This window comes from Charadrius vociferus, unplaced genomic scaffold (assembly GCF_000708025.1).
Source record: "Charadrius vociferus isolate BGI_N301 unplaced genomic scaffold, ASM70802v2 scaffold549, whole genome shotgun sequence".
NCBI lineage: Eukaryota > Metazoa > Chordata > Aves > Charadriiformes > Charadriidae > Charadrius > Charadrius vociferus.
The window spans coordinates 3,472,893-3,492,692 of NW_009650103.1; the positions used below are offsets into that span (position 1 = coordinate 3,472,893).

Consider the following 19,800-nt stretch of genomic DNA (forward strand, 5'->3'; position numbering starts at 1 on the left):
GCTATGAAACTTGATTTTTTCTGACTCGCTGAGTACTTGGCAGCCAGTATTTACCTGTTTTTTTCATTGATTTTTTTTTTTTTTTAAAAAAGTTACTCAACGTCATCTTCTTTCTCCTTATAAGACTTCCCGGTCAGCACAGTCATCTGGTGCCACCGCCTGTGCTCAATATGCAGTGGGCATCTTGGTCCGGCAAAGGAGACTGGGAGTCCAGACTGTTCCTGGCGCTCTGTTTGTGGGGTCCTGGTGACGGGGCCCGGCGGGGGAGCCGGGACGGAAGCGCTCTGTGTCGGTCTGGGCAGACCGCGGTCCTGTCCTGTGGCACAGCTCGTGTCTGGGCTGTCGCGGGACGTGGCTGGGGGACGCAGAGCAGGAGAATGAAAAACTGTCATTGCTGCAGTACAACTGGAACCGCGTCGCCTCGTCCTGGCCTTGCCCGAGCAAGGGAGGATTTAGCAGAGCTAAATTTAGCTTTGCTAAATTTAGTCCAGCTGTGCAAGCGTTCGCCGTTGCTGGCATGGCCCGTCGGCTGCAGGGCTGGCCCGGGCAGGCGGGTTCGCCCTTCTGCGCTGGGCTATGGTGGTATTCACCAGCTCGAGCCTGCACTTTTCCTCCTCAAATCTTTTGAACGCTTTGCGTGAAGCAGCGTCAGTAGATCAGTTGTCATCTTCTGGTGTTACTCCACTGAGATGCCGTCCAGCATGCTTTGAGGAACCTACGTTGTACCTGAGACATTCTTAAAATGACGAGATTTTATCTGACTCAAGGGATCACCCATCCGAGGACTGTGGATAATGAATGTGAATAAGTAACGTTATAGAAATTAATGAGTTTTATTAATTGAGTTTATCCTGTACATTAATAGTATTCTAGCATATCCAAAATCTTGATGAGACCAGAATACTCTCTTTATCAAGATAATTAATATCTCATGAAGATCATTAATGCCGCATGATGTTTAGGTCAGAGCTCAAAGCGGAGATGTTATTGCGGATCTGGGGGAAATTACGTTTTTGGTCACACATGGTAGAGATGACCTTCGACTCCCATCAGATCAAGAGGACTTTGTATCTGACACCTGAGGATTTTCCCCTTCTCTCACTTGCTATGAGAGTTACCGGCTTTTTAGGTTTTGAGTGATTAGTTAATCAGTAATTGTTTTGGAATTGAATCATAAATTTTACCCTGATAACTCAATGATAATATGTTGACTTAAGTGTGGCAAGAAAATATATTAGATGTTCAACCTAACAGATAGCTGGTAAAAACCTGACATTTAATTAACAGACTCAGTAGAAGGACTGCTAAATTGCATGCTTATTTATTTGGATATGAATCCTCGAGGCAGCTGTGGGATCCATGTATGTCACCAAGGAGAACTTGTCTTTAAGAGAGCATCTTTCAACAGCAATCAAAGAAGTCATAACTCTCTTTTATGGAAGAGCTTCCAAGTTTCCTACCAAATTCTCTAGATCTGAGAACATTTGCTTTCAAACGCATTTCGACACCAAACCCCCTCAAAACAAAAGAGCCAAAAAGCTAGGTGAGAAATGGCCTTTGAGGCAATGGACTAATGGTATAGTTTACTAAAAGGTGTATTTGACCCATTCCATCTTTATTAACTGATTTCTAAGCAATCAATGGTGACTGAATTACGCGGACCTCGGTCAGGATGTCCATGGGAGGGTTTTTCCCACTGTGGGGTACAGAAACCCATCTGTAATGCTGGCGGAGCAGCGCGGCTGTACCAGGGGTGTCAGGACTTCGGTGTTTTGGACTTGAACGTGGATGATTTTGAGTCTTTTGCAGCTGAATTTGATGGGCCAGGTAAGACAGGGCTCAAGTTCTGAATTGTTCAGTTCTTGTCTGAAGAACCGTTTTGAAGCCTTAGAAGTTCACGTGGATGGAGCAGCCAGGGAGCTGTCTGGAGCAATGCTCCTTTCCCACGCATCTTCCCTGTTACTTCACTGTAAGTTGTGTTCTTAAAACCTGTTGCTAAGTGGTACTCCTGGGTTCTTTGTGTTTGTAGTGCAGTGCTAAGACGGTACAGCACCGTGTCAGCAGTAACGCAGCCGTGCGTTGCTTGGCTTTAGGTGTCGTTACCAGTCAGACGTATGGCTGTGCTCGGCGTGAACGCTGCTGCGGGAGCTTTTACTGAGGAAAGGATCAAGAGGCAAAAGGGCCGTACCCTCTGGCGGAGCAGGGTGTAGGGATCACACGCTGTGGACACAGTCTTGCAAGTGATAACATTGTGCCACCAGAAGTCCGTTTGTGAAGGTTTGGGGATGGAGGTTTACATGAGCATCTGCAGCAGCAACCAGGAGATGAAGCAGGCCAGATCATTAGTGGGAAATACACTGACACGCGAAAGGATGCTGAAAAGATCATACTGCTGTGGCTACTGATATGGAAACAGAAGATAACTTGCGCTCAGAAGAATCTGTAGTTTTCCAGGACAGAGGATGAAAGCATGTAAGGACAGGGAAGAGTGTCTGCCTGCGGGAGAGAGCTTCTGGGACATCAAGGGTTGGAAGATTTCTTGCATTTGCTGTGTAAAGACAGGATAGGCCTCTTCTCATTTTGTCCTGGTTAGAAGATGTCTGTGTTCAAAGGAAGGGAAGTGTTCAGCTCATCGTTGAGGTTAGCTAATGACAAATCTTAGCAAGTGCCAGCTCTGCTGTAAGAACAGGTTAGGCTTCTGGGAGATACATGAAATTAAAGGAGATTGTGTCTCCCAGGAGCAGATAAGCCGGTGTGGAGGGTGTAAACACAAACGCTGTGAGATGATAAAGTACGCAGAAATAATTCTGCAGCTTGAGACTGGCAGAAATGAATCTCGGAGGGGAGTTATTTAAAGTACTAGCCAGGTCCATTTGGCCTGCAGGCAGGGATGTACATAAAGAATATTACTGGACATCACCAAAAGCAGCGAGTGCAGGGAAGGGCAGAGCAGCTGGCGGAGGGCTTTATGGGCAGTGCAGAGCTCTGGTACCACGGTCACGAGCTGTCAGCTGGGCAGCAGCGCCTGGGAGGGAGAGCGGCTTGAGGGTTATGTGTGTGTGAGAAGATGCAGAGAACTATTGGCCTTTTAGACCTTGGCTTCCTCGCCGAGGAGGCTTGGCGTGGGGGGTAGGAAGAAGTGTTTGGTGCCTGCCATCCCGGGCTGCTGGGCAGGGGGGTCTCAGCAGGGCTGAGTTTCCATGTGGCAGCAGGGATGTGATAAGGAACGAGGGGCATTTGCACCACTGGAAATGTCACTGCTGCAAGCGTGCTTCCTCACAACCTGGCTATGACATCCTGCTGGCCAGAGACAGTCACATGGGTACCGCGGAAAGATCCCTTGGAGCAACGCTGGAAGCGTGAGAGGAGGGCTCGGCAGCACTTCGCCGGCCATCTCCAGGCCCAGGAGCCCCAGCCTGGTCCTGCCCAGCGGGGGACTACCTGCTGCCAGCACCAGAGCGCCTCCGGCCGGGCTCTGAGCGCCTTCTCGGAATCCTGCCGGGAGTGGGGCGTATGTACTTGTCCCCATGTTCTTCACAGCGTGCTCTTCAGAAGCAACAGGACACGAAGGGGGAAGGTAGGAAACCAGCCTTCCCGGGCCTGATGTTCTGCTGAAAACAAGGAATGAGCTGCTGCTATCACAAGCTTTGGGCTGAATCGGGAGGCATGCCGAGTGGTTAAGTGGTTGCAATTTATCTTTAGTTCGTCTGAGGATTTGCACTCTCGCAGTAGTGGAACTTGGTGGTTTAAAGCGTCGCATGCATGGGGCCCATTATCTAGTGTTTTCTGGTGTGGAAGAGGAGAAGTAATTGGAATTTGCTTCCACGATTATTTCTGTGACATACAGCGTTGCCCTGTTTTTCCGCTAGCCTTAGGGGCTGTTGCTTCATGCTTGGGTGAAGCTGTTTACTTAAAAAAAGAATAAAAATCCACTAGCATCTTTCCTAACTCCCCCTCTCCCCCCAAATCACAGTCTGCAGTGTGCTGGTCAAGACATAATCCTGTTCCTTTCCCTGTAGGTGACGACTTCATCAGGAAGTAAGTGCTTCTCGTGTCGTTCTGCAGCAGAGCGAGATAAATGGATGGAAAACCTGCGGCGTGCCGTGCACCCAAATAAGGTAGTGGCTTTGAGGAATTGCCTCTGCTATAGTTCAGTTCCTCGTTATTACATTTTATAGCCCAGTGCATAGTATCAGCAGGGGACGTATTGTCATTTTAGCGAGCAAGTGTAACTGTGGGTCAGCCTTTTTCCATATTGCTTTCTTCCACAATTATATTTACAGGCAAGTGCCAATTATTTCTTCCCCTCTTTTCTCAGCACATGCTGCTTCAGCTGTTGCTAAGAATTGATCAGACCTGAAGACTGCTCTGTTACTGATGATACTTGCCACTCACGTAGGACTTCCACCCCGCAAAAGCTCTGGGAGAGATGTCGGGTAGCTGCCAGCAGAGTTCCAAGACTGAATAGTCCGAGGGGTTGACATACCACACTTCCCGACCCTGGTAGTACCTGCAGTGTCTGCTTTAGCGATGGAGAAACTCAGGTGCCCATCGCAGCAAGTTCTCTGAGGCGATAGTGGAACATAGCTTTCCCTTCTCCAGTCAGTTGAGGTGGCAAAGTCATCTCCTCGGGGACCTACAGAAACAAATCCTTCCCTTCACTACAACACAGGGACACCCAATGTACGGTTTCATGGCCCGCTAAGACTAAGTACATCCTAAAATAAAATCTACAGCTGCTTCTCCCTCTCTGCACTGGAGTTAGCTAGCAGAGACTGATCAGGACTAATCAGCCGCAGGATTTCACAGCTGATGAGCACAATCAACAAGTCTTTTTCTGCTGATCAGAGAAGACTCAAATGATGGGATCCTGTGAATTCGTTCCTATATCAGAGCCACGTCACTGTGCATACGAGTTAGGTCCATGCTGGCAGGTTGCTAAAGGAGCCTTCTGTGTTGGAGGTTATTGTTCCCGGTGCAGTGCCAAATGTCAGTATAAAAGATTTCCTTCAATATCAGACCGGGAGCAGTGGAGGGGAGAGGTGGACTTCTGCCTCTGTCAGCATGTTCCTGCACGTGGAGTTCAGTGACTCCGGTGCTTTCCGAGTGCAGCAGCCTGGTAGTAATGATCTGAAAGAGCTGTGTAAGGTTGGGGTGGTCACACTTACCATGAGAAAAGTCCCGGGAACGTGAGCTGGGGCTGGGCATGTCACTATGGCTTTGAGATGCAGTGCGCAGTGGAAATTCATTTGGAAGTGTGCCCTCATCTCAAAACATGCCATTAACTGATGGCTAACTTTCCATCTTCGAGTTCGTAGACAATAAACTCTCAGTATCTGACTTGATATTCTGTCAGGAATTCAGTGTTCTTGTGTAGTTCCTGCCTGTACTTCCTGAACCTACAGTACCCCATTGTGGACTTCCAGCAGAAGGGTTCCTGCCCAGCCTCCTAGGCTGAGCAGTCAGCCGCGGTTGCTGTTTCAGTGAGGGGTTTCCAAACAAAACAGGTGACTGCAGAAAAAAAAAAGCTGCGAGCGCTTTATCCTTCAAGTCCCTCCTGCAACAAATGCCCCTGGATGTCCTTCCAGGATGAGGTCAGCATCACTGGGGAGCTCAAAAGATCCACAGTTACCCTTTTCTCCGTCATTGTTTAAAAGATACCCAAGCCAAATTTCTGTTTCTGAGTTGTAACCATTCTTGTATGACTCACTCTGTCTCCCATAATTCCTCTCGATGTTTTAGCTGGGTGCTCTGGACTTCTGCCCTAAAATATCGTGAGGTTTGTAAATGCTTCTTTCCCTGGCAGAGGTGGTTGTGTTCCAGCCGTGGATGAGGTGATCCCTGGGTGTGCGTTCACATCCCTTTCCTTGTTCTCTAACAGCAAAGCAAATGTACTCTGGGGCTGCTGCAAAGCAGCTCTACTGAAAAAGGAGATGGTTGTGAGATACCTGTAACGCAGCTTCTGTTTTGCAACAGCCATTAGTGATCGGTGAGGTTCTTTTGAGGCCCTCTTGGCTGTGAACGGGAAATAGTACATTTATGACTTGGAGGGGTTTTATCTTCCTTGTTCCTTATATTAATTGGCACCAACAGACATGGAGAGCATGGTGATATTTGGGAAATTAACATAAGTAGTGTTATTATGCACATTCCTGAGTGCCAGTATTTCCTTAAAATAAAATGTAATTACGCCTCTGCTCATTTAGCACATCCGAAATAATTAACTCATATCTCCAATTTTGTTGTGCTTGGCTTTGTAGGTTTTTTTATTGACCTTTTTTTCTTTGCATCTTTTTTTCAGGACAACAGCAGAAGGGTAGAGAACATGTTAAAGTTATGGATTATTGAAGCCAAGGACCTGCCAGCTAAGAAAAAGTACTTGTGTGAATTATGCCTGGATGACGTTCTTTATGCACGAACTACCTGTAAATTGAAAACTGATAATGTATTTTGGGGGGAGCACTTTGAATTTAATAACCTCCCATCGCTCAAAAACATTACGGTGCACTTATACAAAGAGACTGACAAGAAGAAAAAGAAGGACAAGACCAATTTCATTGGACAAGTGAACATCCCCGTCAGCTCTGTCACGGGCCGGCAGTTCGTAGAGAAATGGTACCCAGTGGTCAGCGCCAACCCCGGGAAGGGCAAGTCCCCGGGGCCCATGATCCGCATCAAGTCACGCTACCAGAGCATGAGCATTCTTCCCATGGAGATGTACAAAGAGTTTGCCGAATACATCACTAACAATTACATGGTGCTGTGCTCGGTGCTGGAGCCCTCGCTGAGTGTGAAGAACAAAGAGGAGATGGCGTCTGCGCTGGTGCACATCCTGCAGAGTACAGGCAAGGCCAAGGTAAGACCCTTCGTCGCCAGTACCATCCCACCAGAGTCCATCAGGAGCAGATTCCTGTGTTGGGTTCTTGGAAGTCACCACATCAGTTGGGTTTCAGGCCTAGCCATCATTAATACACGCTACTTTTGCTTTTAATTACAAACAAGTTAGTAGCACGTGCAGTGCGAATTGCTTAATTAGCGAGGAAGTCAGTGGGACCACAAGATACCAACCGAGTGATTCTTCTCTCCTCCTGGAGGCTCAGGGGCCGGGCTCTTACTTTATAAACAGGCACAAATGCGAAAGTAAGCAAAAGGCGGTTTTCAGGGATGAAATGTAAGCAACGCTGGCTTGACCTAAGCAGCCTGCATGTGCTGGGGATTCCTGTGGGAAGCCAGCAGGTTCCCCGCTCCGCTCCCTCCTGGCGCCGTCCTGCTGCGCGGAGCACCCGGCACGGCGGGAGCCCATCGGGAGCAAACAGCCTCTCGAGCACTGCAGAGCAAAGTCCGCCCGCGGGCACGCGTGGCTCTCAATCAGCTCTCAGTCTTTGGGGTCTGACCTGATGCTTTTGGAAGGGAGGTGTGTGTGTGGGACAGCCGTGCGGGAAAGCCGTGGGGTCCTGGGGTGCCCCCAGGGCTGTGCTCGTTGCGGGGATGGTGCTGCCCAACTCGCGAGTGGTGGAAGTTCATTTTTTGTGGACCGCTTTGTGTGAACGCCCTTTGTGGTTGGGAATCCCCTGCCAGGTCTGGGGGAGAAGCAGGCCAGGAGGAGGCAGAGTGTGGGATTTATTCCTGGTTGGGGTATGAGCAGGGTGAGCAGAGCTGGGGACCCCCTCACTGGAGAGCACAGGCAGGTGCTGAGGTCCCCAGCGCGTGGGGCATGGAGTTGCATCCTCTGTCCCCAGCTGGCACGGCACAGCCGTGGTGGGCAGTGCCAGGACTGCAGGAGTTAAATCATCAGCATTTTTCTCTGTTGACATCTCCCTGAACTCTGCAGGGAAGAGCAAGATTTCCAAAGCTTTTCCAGCGCCGCAGAGACGTGAGCTGCTCACCTGAGGGGCAGTCGCGCGGCTCTGCTTCCTCCGCAGCTGCCGCTGCTGCCCGGGCCGGTGGCAGGGTTTGTGGATTAGGTTTAGTGGCCATCTGTCGCACAGAGAAGTGGCTTGGCCTCCTGATCTAGTTCAAGGCAGGCAAAGCTCACTGAGAGGATTGTGAAGCCGTGGGCCCATTATTGCAGTGGCAGAGAAAATAGCTCCGTTAAAGCCTTTCTGATCCCGGCGGCAGCGTCTGACCGCAGGAGCGCAGGGGAGGATGGCAGTCCCGGTCCCCTTGGCTGCAATACCCTCAGTGGGGACAGAAGTGGCTGGTGGCTCACGGAGTGTGAAGTACCGCTCTGCGGTTACAGGAGGAGAGCATCGTAGGTGGCCCCGTCCTCACTCCTCGTGCCGGGGTTTCGGTGCCGTCAGCGTGTGGTTCCTGGGTGCAGCCCTGCCTTCTGCTGTGCCGCTCCTCCCTGTGCTGCCCTTCGCCACGGCTCTGGCAGCACTAGTGCCAGCGCTCTTGTTGGGGTGACATTGCCATCAAAGACCCTGTCCATGGCTTACACGGTTCTGGTGCAAAAGACCTCGGGTGGCACCCTGGTCTCGGCACCGTGGATCACGTGCGGGCATGGCTGAGAGCTGATGTCACTGCTTCTGCCTTTTCCCTCTTCTCATCGGTACTGGAGATGCTCCGGAGAGAGCAAGGGTGTTTCTAGACGTGTGTCTGCATCAGTGCTTGAGATCCCAGAGGCTCTACACAGGGGACACAGCAGACAGTAAACAGGCTTGATGAATTTTCCCCCTAAAATGGAGCCTCTGCTTTCCCTGCCTGTCATCTGCCACCAGCATTAGCACGGGGTTTAGGGAGCTGTCAGGGCAACAGGATAATTGGAGCATGGGAATGGGGTGGTGCGTCCTTTGTAGAGGAGCTGGACAAGCAGGGGAAGGGAAAAGCAGCAGTGAGGTAAAGAAAAACAACGTGTGGGAGAGGAAAACAGCCACTCACCCCTGCGTGTGTGCCGTGGTGCACCCCTGTGGCTGAGCACCGCGGCCCAGCGAGGGGACGCAGCCGCAGGAGAGGGCAGGCTGGTGCCTGGGCTGCTGGGGGGGCTCTGCTGGGGCTGTGGTCCCTGCCCTGCTGGGGACAGCCCCTCTCCACCTGCGCCAGGGAGGACAGGGCAGGACCAGTCTGACTGCCATGCTGATTGCCGTGCTGCCTGCTCTCCCCATCCCTGAGCAGTGCCCGGCTGGCCCCTTGGGGGGCTCTGAGCATCTCCCGGGAGTTTCAACACAGAAACAACAGTTGCTTACTCTTGCTTCCCAGCCCTTCTGCAGGAGAAACAGTTTCACAGCATCCCAGACTGGTGGGGGCTGGAAGGGCCCTCTGGAGCTCCCCCATCCCACCCCCCGCCAGAGCAGGGGCACCTCCAGCAGTGGCACAGGACGGCGTCCAGGCGGGTTTGGGATGGCTCCAGAGGGGGAGACTCCCCCACCTCTCTGGGCAGCCTGTGCCACTGCTCTGCCGCCCTCACAGCAGAAAAACAGACTGTTCCCGTCCCCCCGGCACCTCCCTTTAAGTAGTGATCAGCATTGATGAGATCCCCCCTCAGTCTTCTCTTCTCCAGACTGAAAAGCCCCACGTCCCTCAGCCTTTCCTCATAAGAAAGGTGCTCCAGTCCTCCAGTCTGTTTCATTTTTCTTTTGTGTGAAGGTCGGGTGGCTCTGTAGGTGGTTGTGTGTGTCGGGGATGGCAGGCACTGGCAGGCAGGTCCAGCTCTGAACTCCGGCTTGGTTGGGTGCTGAGGACACGGTTCCCTCAGCCCAGACTCACCCGGCACTGCTTGTTCAGAGGGGACACGGAGCAGGAGCATAAAACACCCTCGTCCCGAAGTTGGGCACAGTGGGGTGTAAAATGGGGTTCGGCGCCTGGGGGCAGGAGAACAGATCCCCGGGGGAAGCCGGCGCTGCTGGATGAAGCTTGAGGCTGTAGAAGGTGGAGCCGGGTCGCAGCTTCTGCTGGGTGAGGACCTCAGCCCAGTGGGGCAGCGGCGAGCGCCCTGCTGCCCCCCGGGAGCGCGTGCGGAGGCCGTGGGGAGTCCCCCTCCTCCTCTGTCCTCCCGTGACCCTCCGAAGCTTGCCTGGGCCGGGGTGGGTTCCCCATCCTTGTGCCTTGCCGAGAGCCTTCCCAGCGACCTCTTCAGAGCTCTCCCCGGCCCTGAAGAGTGCAGACGTGGCAATCAGCAACCACTAATTTATTTTGCTGATAAAGGGTTTTCTGTGGCTCTTGGCTGCTGTAGCTGACGCTAAAGCAGCAATTACAGTTGGAGTGAGAAACAAGTGTCCGGTAGATTATCTATGAAGACTCGTTAGCAGCTAATTGCTCTTGCACTCTTTCAGGCCCTGTTTTCCTGTAGCGATTTGCTGTAAATATGGTGTAATCCCTTAATGAGGCATGACCGATTGGGTACGTGTGTCCACCCGGAGCCACACAGCAGGAGTTCCCGTGCAGGAGAGGTGTGATGTGGTGCCACGCGGATGATGCCACGTGCCAGCCACAGCCAGACACCACCAGCGTCCCCGTGCAGCCCCGCAGATGGCAGGAGGACAATCCTTACCCCCCCGACACCCCACTTGCGTCCTTTGCAGTACTGGGTGTCCCCCGCCAGCCAGGTCTCGTTCCCTAAAGCTGCTAAAACGTGGTGGTGCTGCCCGAGTCCCTCCTGCCGGAGAGGCACAGCACATACGGCTGCTGGCAGAGGGGGGACAAGAACTCTAGCTGAGTTTTCTCCCTAAATATCTTCTTCCTGGGCTTCATAGCCTTATCACAATAGATTAAAAGGTGGAGAATCATAGAATCATGGAATGGTTTAGGTTGGAAGGGACCTGGAAAGTCATCCAGTCCCACCCCCAGCCCTGGGCAGGGACACCTCCCCCCAGCCCAGGTTGCTCCAAGCCCCGTCCAACCTGGCCTTGAACACCTCCAGGGATGGGGCAGCCACAGCTTCTCGGGGCAACCTGCCCCAGGGGCTCACCACCCGCACAGCCAAGAATTTATTCCTGGTATCTCAATCTCCCCTCTTCCAGTTTGAAGCCATTCCCCCTCATCCTACCTTGGATGCCCATGGAAAAAGTCCCTCCCCAGCTCTGCTGTAGCTCCTTTAGGCACTGGAAGGGGCTCTAAGGTCTCCCCGGAGCCTTCTCTTCTCCAGGCTGAACCCCCCCAACTCTCTCAGCCTGTCCATGAAAGCAGAGAGTCCTCTCTGGAGTTGTAGTCCGTGCTTTCTTTGATCTCTGTTTGGGAAGGGGAAAAGTTTCATCCCTGCAGTGCTGCGCAAGGCTTTGGTGCGCATCAGGGCACGCCTGGAAAGCCCCGCACAGCCGCCAGGGCAAATAGGTGGAGAGGAGGGGGAAAGGCATTTTGATAAAGCAAAGAGTGCAAACAGTCCGCTGACGGAGCCGCCCCGGCCCGCTGGAAACTCTGACAAACATCCAGCACTAAACCAGCTCTCGGTGGGAGTGGTTCTTCACTGTCTCTATTTATGGCAAGTGGGGACTGGAAGAGGCATCGCTGTGCCGCACAAGGGACATGGTTTTGTGGCTGAACAGGGAGATGTGGGCGCTCAGCATCTGTCCTGAATTGTTGTGTGCTTCCATCCTCCCAGTGAGAACACTGATAAAATGTTACCTGGAAGGGCGTGGAGAGATGCCTAACTATTTTCATGTGTTTTGCAACCCATAGACGAGAAAGACACAGTCGTAATTACAAGTATTTGTGTTGCCATGCTCGGTGTTACCGGGAGTGCTCACCCCTGCCATTAGCGTGGCTTGATGTGGCCCCTGTGATGTGGTTGGGAGAGGCAGGCTGCATCCCTCCCAGAGCCAGACCAGTTGCGACTTTTGATGCTTCCAAAATATTTCCCGTGCTTAGATTTGTTTCAGGGCTGTCTTACAGCTTTTGGAGCTCAGTTCATGACCATAAATACATAAAAAAACCCCTCTCTTGTCCAAACGGTCGGTAGATCAAACCCAGCATTAGACAAAGCTCTAACTAACCAGCTGCTCACTTGAAATAAATATTTATCGTGTTTTGAATGGAGTGAAGAATAAACATGTGTCCCTGTTTGTTTATGCTGCAAGGATTTGCTTGGGCTGAGCAGATGTATTTACTCCCCCGTGCAGGGCTGCTGGAAACCCCATGGTCCCCTCCTGGTCAGAGCTCCACTGGCGGCGCCGGTTCCAGTGCAGGACCTGCAAATATCGGTCCTGCAAATATCCAAATATCGCCGGTTCCAGTGCAGGACCTGCCCTGGGCTTGGAGGCTGGCACCAGGGCTTGGTCGGTCCCTCCGGGAAGCACGGCTCCCTGCCCTGCCCTGCCCTGGAAGGGCTGCGCACTCGGGGAGGGAAGGATGCTGCGCACGTTCAGCCCTAGACGGGACTGGCAGCAGCCATATCATTCTCCCCCCAAAGAGTTTATCTCTCTGATAATATTTTATAGCAGCCATAGTTGGGCTAATAAGGTTTTTAATCAGTTATATGAGCACCCCCAGCGTTGGAAGGTTGAAAGGAGGGAGAAGGCCGGTGCGTGGCGGCTGCAGGGATCGGTGTCCTGGCTGTCGGGGAGGCGTGCGGGTGCTGAGATGCTGTGTGGGATCCAGCCCCTCTGCCCTCACGGGGAGGTGGAGGCCAGTACCTGTGTTAGTGTTACATCCCTGAGGTTTTCTTATTGCCCTGAGCAAGGTGATGGACGCAGATGCCTGTGCGTTAACCCTCACATTGCCACCGCACCTCCTTTTCCCAAGGAGAATTAGAAAATGCCAGAAGCATCGAGGATGAGCTCCAGTGCTCAAAGGAGGGAACATCACTGCATTTCCCGGCAGAGAGGTGTCCAGCGCAGATCCTCAGAGGAGCCGTGTGACGGTGAAAAGTCGAGGACTGGCGGTTGGGGTCTTTGGTTTCGCACTGTTTGCCCAGGACGCAGTCGCTGCCCCTCCACCGCTCTCCAGAGCGCTCACATCTCCACACCATTGAGTGCCGCAGTTCTCTGCTGCTGTCGCGCTGACGCGTCGGTGTGTCCTGCCGCTCGTCCACCTGTAACCTACAGCCCTGCCAACCCCTGGTGTTTTCCACCTTTGCATAAAAGCCCAGCTGGACTCTGGGCTAGTCTTTGAAATAAGCAGTAATCTTATTACCTTTATCAATTCAATCCTCTTAAGGTTAAGTCAATCCTATTAATCAGGCTTGTGATGTGGGGAACCTTATTATTTCAAAGTCAATCCGCCCATCAGTCAGTTACGATATTGGGAACGATCGGCCCCAGACCAGTGGGGTGCATGACCCAAGTGGCATCTGCGGGGCTACGGGTCTCACCAGCTCGGTGACACCCCACGTGCTCCGGCTGTGGGCACGTCCCTGGGGCTGGAGGACCGTCCCTGGGATGGCGAGGTGCAAAATCCTTCCTGGTTGTGGGGAGGATACCTCCTGCAAGACTTGTGTTGCTCATTGTCTCCCTTTGCCTGGGAAGCACTCCTGCTCCCACCGCAGCCGTGCCGGGCATCCATCTTTCTGCCCTCTGGGCCGAGGAGCTGGAGGGGGCCAGCATTGCCCAGTGACATCCCCCGGGCACAGGGACTGGCACCTTGAACCCCTTTGGGACACCTCACCAGGGTGGGCTGGGCTTTCCCAGCACTGCCAAGCGCGAGCACGGCGAGTTTCAAGCACTGTGGGGTGCTGGGTCCCCCCGGCCATGCGGGGTGTGCGGGGCCGGGGTGCCGGTGCTCTGGGCAGGCAGGGCTGTCAGCTGCTGAGGGGATGTGTCACTGAATTAGCCGTCTTCTCTGCTCCAGCTTCGTCCCCTGCAAAGAAGCTTTCTCTTCTCATTTTTTGTGTTTGAGCATTGCAATTAGTCCGCTTCCTTGGCCCCATTGACGTGGGCACTGAAGGGTTGTTTCTGTGAGCAGGTGTTGGGTTTTCTCTCGGTGGACTTCACTTTTCACTGAGCCTTTTCAAACTCGGGCCACCCCCAGGGCACGGGGCTGATGCCGGCTGACACGGGGCAGCAGCATCCAAGGGTCACCTGCAGGGACCCCACGCGGAGCGGCGCAGGGCGGCAGCATCCTCATTCCCAGGGCATCGCCCCTGTTTCCATGGTCTCCTTCCAGCTTCCCCGGGGAAAGGTTTGGGGGATGCTCTCACAGCCCTGCTCTGAGATGTCAGAGTTAGTCAGACGTCCTCAAGTGCTGCAGGTGTGAGGGACGAGGTGGGGGTTAGGAGACACTTCCTCACCCACAAGAAGATGCTGTTTGGTTGTGGTTTGAGACAGGAGGATGAATTCACCCAGGTGGGGCAGGGGAAGCGGCGTCTGAAGCTCAACGGATGCAAAACCCAGGGAAAATGGGAGTGTTTTCAGGCTGCGCTACAGGTGAATCAGGCTGGAGACGTTTGAGGGATGGAGCCGAGGCGGACGGAGCAAACCCAGGCTCCCTGCAAGCACGGTGGGTGCTGGGGGTGACACCGCCGGGGAGGCCCGGGGACGGCCGCCCGGAGGGTGCTGTGGCCGAGGCGGAGGGGAGATGAGCGTCAGGGCAGCGCGGGTGTCGCAGGCGGAGGGGAGGCTGCGGCACTGGGAGCGCTTTGCAGTGGGGTGTTTGAGCCCCGCGGTGCCGCTGAGGACTGTCCCTGCTGCGGGCACCGGGCTGCACTCCGGCGGCGATGCTCCTGCCTGTGTTTCCGGAGGAGCTGCCGTGGAATAGCACACGCTGCTGTGGGCTCACGCTTGGTTTATTTGAGAAGTGCTGGAAACCAGTGCAGCCTTGTGCTGTCATGCTCTGAATTTATTTATTTATGAATTGCTCTTCTTTATCAGCATATGTGCAGTGACTGAAGTTGCACAGGTTCAGCTGTGTCCAGTCTGAAGCAAATATCCTTAAAATAAACACGGGAGCAAGCCTGAAGAATGCTGCCACAGCCCTTAATTTTTACTGTAGACCTTTTCCTTCCCCTCTCGACTCCGATGTAATGAAATAAAGCATCTTATTTTCTTCCATTGCCAGGGGCCCTAACTGAAAACAACCCCCTGCTGATCTCTGCTGCTCAGAAACAGGGAGTTTTATTGGCTTTAGTTATTGCATTTTATTCAGAGCCTTGTATGTGGGTGAGTGAGGCCCCCGGAGGGACTCGACAAGTATTTGCATTCCATTTGTGTCTTCCGAGTGCTGGCTGCTGGCGTACTTAAGGCAGAGATACCAGACGTGTGATCCGGAGCCGATGTGGCTTTTTTGCGTGGAGGGAAGGCAAGATCTGGAAGACAGCCCTGGGACAGAAACTGCGGGATGTCATGAGAACTGACCCACGGACGAGGCTCCTTTCCCGCGGCCAGCAGAGCTCCACTGGGCTGCTGAGAGCGGTCTCGGATGAGGAACTCACTCAAGGACGCGGGCTGTGGGTGTTTTGACCCCTGATACATCTTGGGGCGGGTTGGTACAGCCCGGCATGGTGCCTCCTGCCGCCTAGGGAGGCCGGACCTGCTGGGGACGGTGCGAAGCCCGGGTCTGGGGGATGCCGGTGGGTGTCCCGGCTCTCACCTCCATCCCCTGGTCAGTAACAGGGCTGGATTCTGCCACAGTACACCCCGGCTTTGGGTGCTGCGCCGTGATGGAGCTCTTTGGGATTTCAGCAGCTTTCTTTTCCGCTTCGGAAACAAGGGGTCATTGCCTCAGCTGTCGCGCTGCGGACGCTCCGTAGGGGATAACCGCTGCAGCAGAGGTTTCAGGGGGATCTTCTCTGGCTTTGTGTTGAGCCCCGCACTGGCATTTTGCCTCCTTTTAAATTCTAGTGAATTCTGTAGATCAGCTAAAATCATCAAAATTCACATTGCTGCTGGCTAAGACTTGGCCCCCGGGTCTCGGCGGCCCCGGCGCGCGGTTGGGTTGTGCGCGGCAGCTCGGCCCTGCGTCCCGCGGCAGCCAGGCCTCAGCCGACAAGAGGGGGGGAAAGCAAACACTTGGCTAAGAGAAGCTATAAAACTCAGTGTTCCTGAGATAATTAGTATGTTGGGAAAGTGACAGGATAGAGAATCAAGCAAAGCCAAGGTCAGCGGCTGCTAATTAAGAATCAGCACCTTGTGTCAGCCTGAGCTGTGGCTTGGAATTGAAACGTACCCCGGGAGAGACCCCGGCAGATAAAGGTGATGGAGTTACCCAGATAGCAGCTAACGGGATTTGAGCAGGGGTTTAACGTTTCATTCCAGCTTGGCTGATAAAAGGGGCAAAATGAGAGAAAATAGCGGGGGGAGGCGCGTGATTTGCTTCCAGGAGGGATTTCTGTCTCTGCAGCTGCCGGAGCATTGCTGACGTAGCGGGATCGGAGGAAGGGGATCTTCTGGCTAAAGAAATAATAGAAGTGACTTTTTTTTTTTCCCCTCAAAGCTCCTTCTCTGGCTTTTTTGGAGGCTGTTCTGGGAAGGTCACGGCAATGTGTTGGTCCCAGTCCCGGTCTCCTGGGAAATGGGAGAGATCGGTCGGTTGGGTGCTGCAGAGGTATCAGCCTTCCTCCCCTGTCCTCAGACAGGAGAGGTACCTCCCTTTCTGCTGGGGCAGAGGCACAGGGATGAAGGGCCTGTGAATTAAATGATTTGGGTCCCTTGGGTTCAGGTGGAGCTGTTTGTTGAACCTTGATTAAACTTTCAGTGCACAGGTGTCCGTATGAAAAAGGAAACGGAGCTAAGTGCCTCTCTCGCAAATCTCCCAGGCAGCCGCTGGCAGGGAACAGGACCTGCGTGTCCCGGGTTGGAGCAGGCTGGGTCATGGGCACAGCGTTTCGGGGGCTCTGGGAGTCACGCTCTGCGTGGGGACGGCGAGGACGGGACCTGCATCCCTGCGTGGCCGCTCGGGTGCTCCTGCCACCCCTGCCAGGAACGGGTTACGTCTGGTACGGCCGTGACAAATGAAGGAGAATTTCTTAGTGAAAGGTTATTACTGAGCAGATTACTTTGTTTTAGAGGGAAGCAGTTTAAAAAAGGTGCCCTTGGTCGTAGAAGTGAATTTGTACATCAGTGTTGCTCTGTGTCCCGCATGGGGAAGCAGTAAGGGGTTTAATGCCTGTGATTCACGGGGTGCCAGCAGCGGGCGTCCCTCTGTCACCCGGGGTGCGGGTGAGCGGTGCTGGGTGGGAGGAGGGTGACCCTTTCAGCGGGGTGGGGGCCCAGAGCCGCTTTTCCCATTAGCGGTGCAGAGGACAGAAGCTGAATATGTATTAGCATTAAAAGCTGCATGGCATTTCTCCTGCATTAACGCCAGCTACAGCACACTAAATATTACACCACGTAGTGGATTTCCAGCAGAATGCATGGGGAGCTACGTGACCCTCTCCGATCAGATAACGCTGTCGCTGGAGCAGACACGGAGCTCAGCCTGAGGTGCTGTTTTTCTGTTAGAATTTTCAATTCAGTAGCCCGGACTGATGTGCGGGGCGGCTGTCAGCGTGCGGTCTGCTCCCGCCCCCCCTTCCATTGCTCTGCGGCACAGAGGATTATAAAATCGCGCAGACCAAAAGCATGCCCGAAATGTGTGCTGTAGCAGTCCTGTTTATTTCCACGAATAGTAAGGAAATGGGACATTTGAGCAGCTTGATGCATATTACAGGCTTGATTCTCAGCCATTACCTGTGGGGCACAGCTCGTGACGTCTCGGTGTGCCCCTGGTTGCAGCCAGTGCGGTTAGGCACCAAGCGCAGCCAGCTTTAACAGCGGAGAAAACGTTTCACCCGCAAAACGTGACGCTGATAACGAGACCCAGCCAAAAAAACGGCACTGATGGAGGGGCGAATGTGGTGCAGGCCTGGAATGAATAATTTTTTGGGGTGCAAAGGTCGTGACTCTCCAGACATTTATTTCTCCTCTTGTCTCGATGAGGTTGGAGAAATCAGGAGAAGTCGGGTTGGTGGCGGCACAGGGTGCACACACGGGATCACCCGCAGCACCTCCACTCCCTCTTGTGCCTCACCACGGGGAGACCTCTCCGGCGCCGGGGAGGCCGCTCTGCTGAACGAAGCGTATGTCAGTGCGTGGTGACCCACCGTGGGCTTTGCTTTCCAGGATTTCTTGACTGACCTGATGATGTCTGAAGTTGATCGCTGTGGTGAGAATGAGCATCTCATTTTCAGGGAGAATACACTGGCCACCAAAGCAATCGAAGAATACCTGAAGCTGGTGGGGCAGAAATACTTGCAAGATGCCTTAGGTACGTACAGAGGGTTGGCACGTCTCACCCAGAGGGGTTCTCCTCTAAGCTGCAGGGTGCTCTGTGCGGTGGGGACGGTCACCTGAGCCCTGATGGCCATGGCAGCCACCAGCGTGTACCTGCCGGAGGGTTTCTGTGGCAGCGGGGTCCGAGCCCGGGGCACAGCCATGGCCACAGTGGGCAGCGCTCTGCTCCCGGGTGAAGGTCGCCGCTGAGTTAGCGCTTTAATCTGCTTTCAGAGGAGATAACACATTGGTGTTAGAAGGCCCAGTGCTGCCCGCCAAGTCTGTCTGGGCGCTGGCGGTGTCACGGCGGCTGATGGAATCCTGCCGCTGGTCGCACACCCCCACCGGAGACGCTCCCCCGGTTCCTCGCAGCGCCGGGGAGTCAGATGAAATCTCCCGAGTTACAGTGACGGGAGTCGCCTCCCGCATCGCGCTGGGAACCCTCCTGGTGCTTTTTGGTTTTGTTTTTTCACTTCAAAGTGCTGGCTATGTTTATGGCTCCAAAATTATTTCTCTTGATGCAAATGAAAATAATTAGAGCTTCTGCTTCTGGGCAGGTCAGGAAGGAATGGCTGCGTGCAGCCAGCACAGCACGCGGATGGGGAGAGGCTCTGAAGCCGTATGGCCGCACCTCAGCCGAAGGCGGCTAGCTTGGGTCCACGTCCCAGCTGTAGGAAGAGCAGAGTTTCTGTGGAGCTGTTAATTTTTCAGTATGTTGGGTTCCAGCAGTGGATTTGGGTAATTTTAGCAAGGAGCAAAGAAGCGTAAATACTTTATTAAGATGACAAAGTTGAGGAAAGGGAGATCGTTGAGCAAATTCAGTCAAACCAACAGACAGCCCACAAGAATAGGAAAAGGAGTATTATTTATTTATGCCTTGTAATGCTTTCTGGTTGAATGCAAGTCTGTAAGTAGACTACCTTATAAAATTTCTAAAAGGCCAGGAGATTAACGAAGGCAGAGAATTTTGAAATATTCCCTTTTCAGGGCGCAATGCAAATGCCGCCAAGCCAGCTCCATCTAGTACCGGAGGAGCCTGCGGTTCTTGCTGGCTGTTCAGGACACTGATTCTGTGTAGACCTTTTATCAGTGAAATGATTCATCTGCGTGTCACTAGGTAACACAATGCAGCGTAGTGCTCTCCTTTAAACCATGAAGCACAAGCGAGTTATAGGGCCGGATAATAACAGCAGGCATCACCTGCAGGCGAGCAGAGAGGCTCCAGAGCTCCCTGGCAGAGCTGAAAATACATTGGAGAGGCTCTCCAGTACGTAATTAAAATCTGTTTTGGCAATAGGGGAGGAATGCAGACTAGAGTGGGCAAAAAACAAGAGGCTGGGAAAATCCAAGACAGTCAGGAATTAGGAGATGACCAAACCATTTGGAATTAGAAGAAAACCAAAGCAAAGCTGTCTCCCAGAACGTCACCCAACCCTGCAGGTCCCTAGCTAAACACTGCCTCTTTCTCCCCATTATCCCGGCCCCCGGTGTCCCCAGCCGCTGCTGTGTGCTAACTGGGACGGACGCCTGCCGTCCCCCCAGCTGGGCACGCGTGGAGGCGGTGGGAGCGCCCGCAGCGGGGGCGGCAGGGGTCTGTGCCCGCTGCCGGGGGTGGAAGGTGGCGGGAAGGCGAGGAGCTGGTGGGGCAGGGGCACAGCGTGCGGGTCCGCAAGGGTGAGGAGCG

At 53.6% G+C, this 19,800-nt stretch overlaps 1 protein-coding gene across 1 annotated transcript in view; it reads left to right on the plus strand.

The window, feature by feature from the left end:
• DAB2IP (DAB2 interacting protein) overlaps positions 1–19,800 on the plus strand; it is a 138,916-nt gene that overhangs the window by 99,108 nt on the left and 20,008 nt on the right. Inside the window, exons 4-6 of the mRNA XM_009892350.1 lie at positions 4,020–4,118; positions 6,302–6,856; positions 17,967–18,111. Coding sequence (XP_009890652.1) covers positions 4,020–4,118; positions 6,302–6,856; positions 17,967–18,111 — 799 coding nt within the window. The remainder of the gene's footprint in view (positions 1–4,019; positions 4,119–6,301; positions 6,857–17,966; positions 18,112–19,800) is intronic.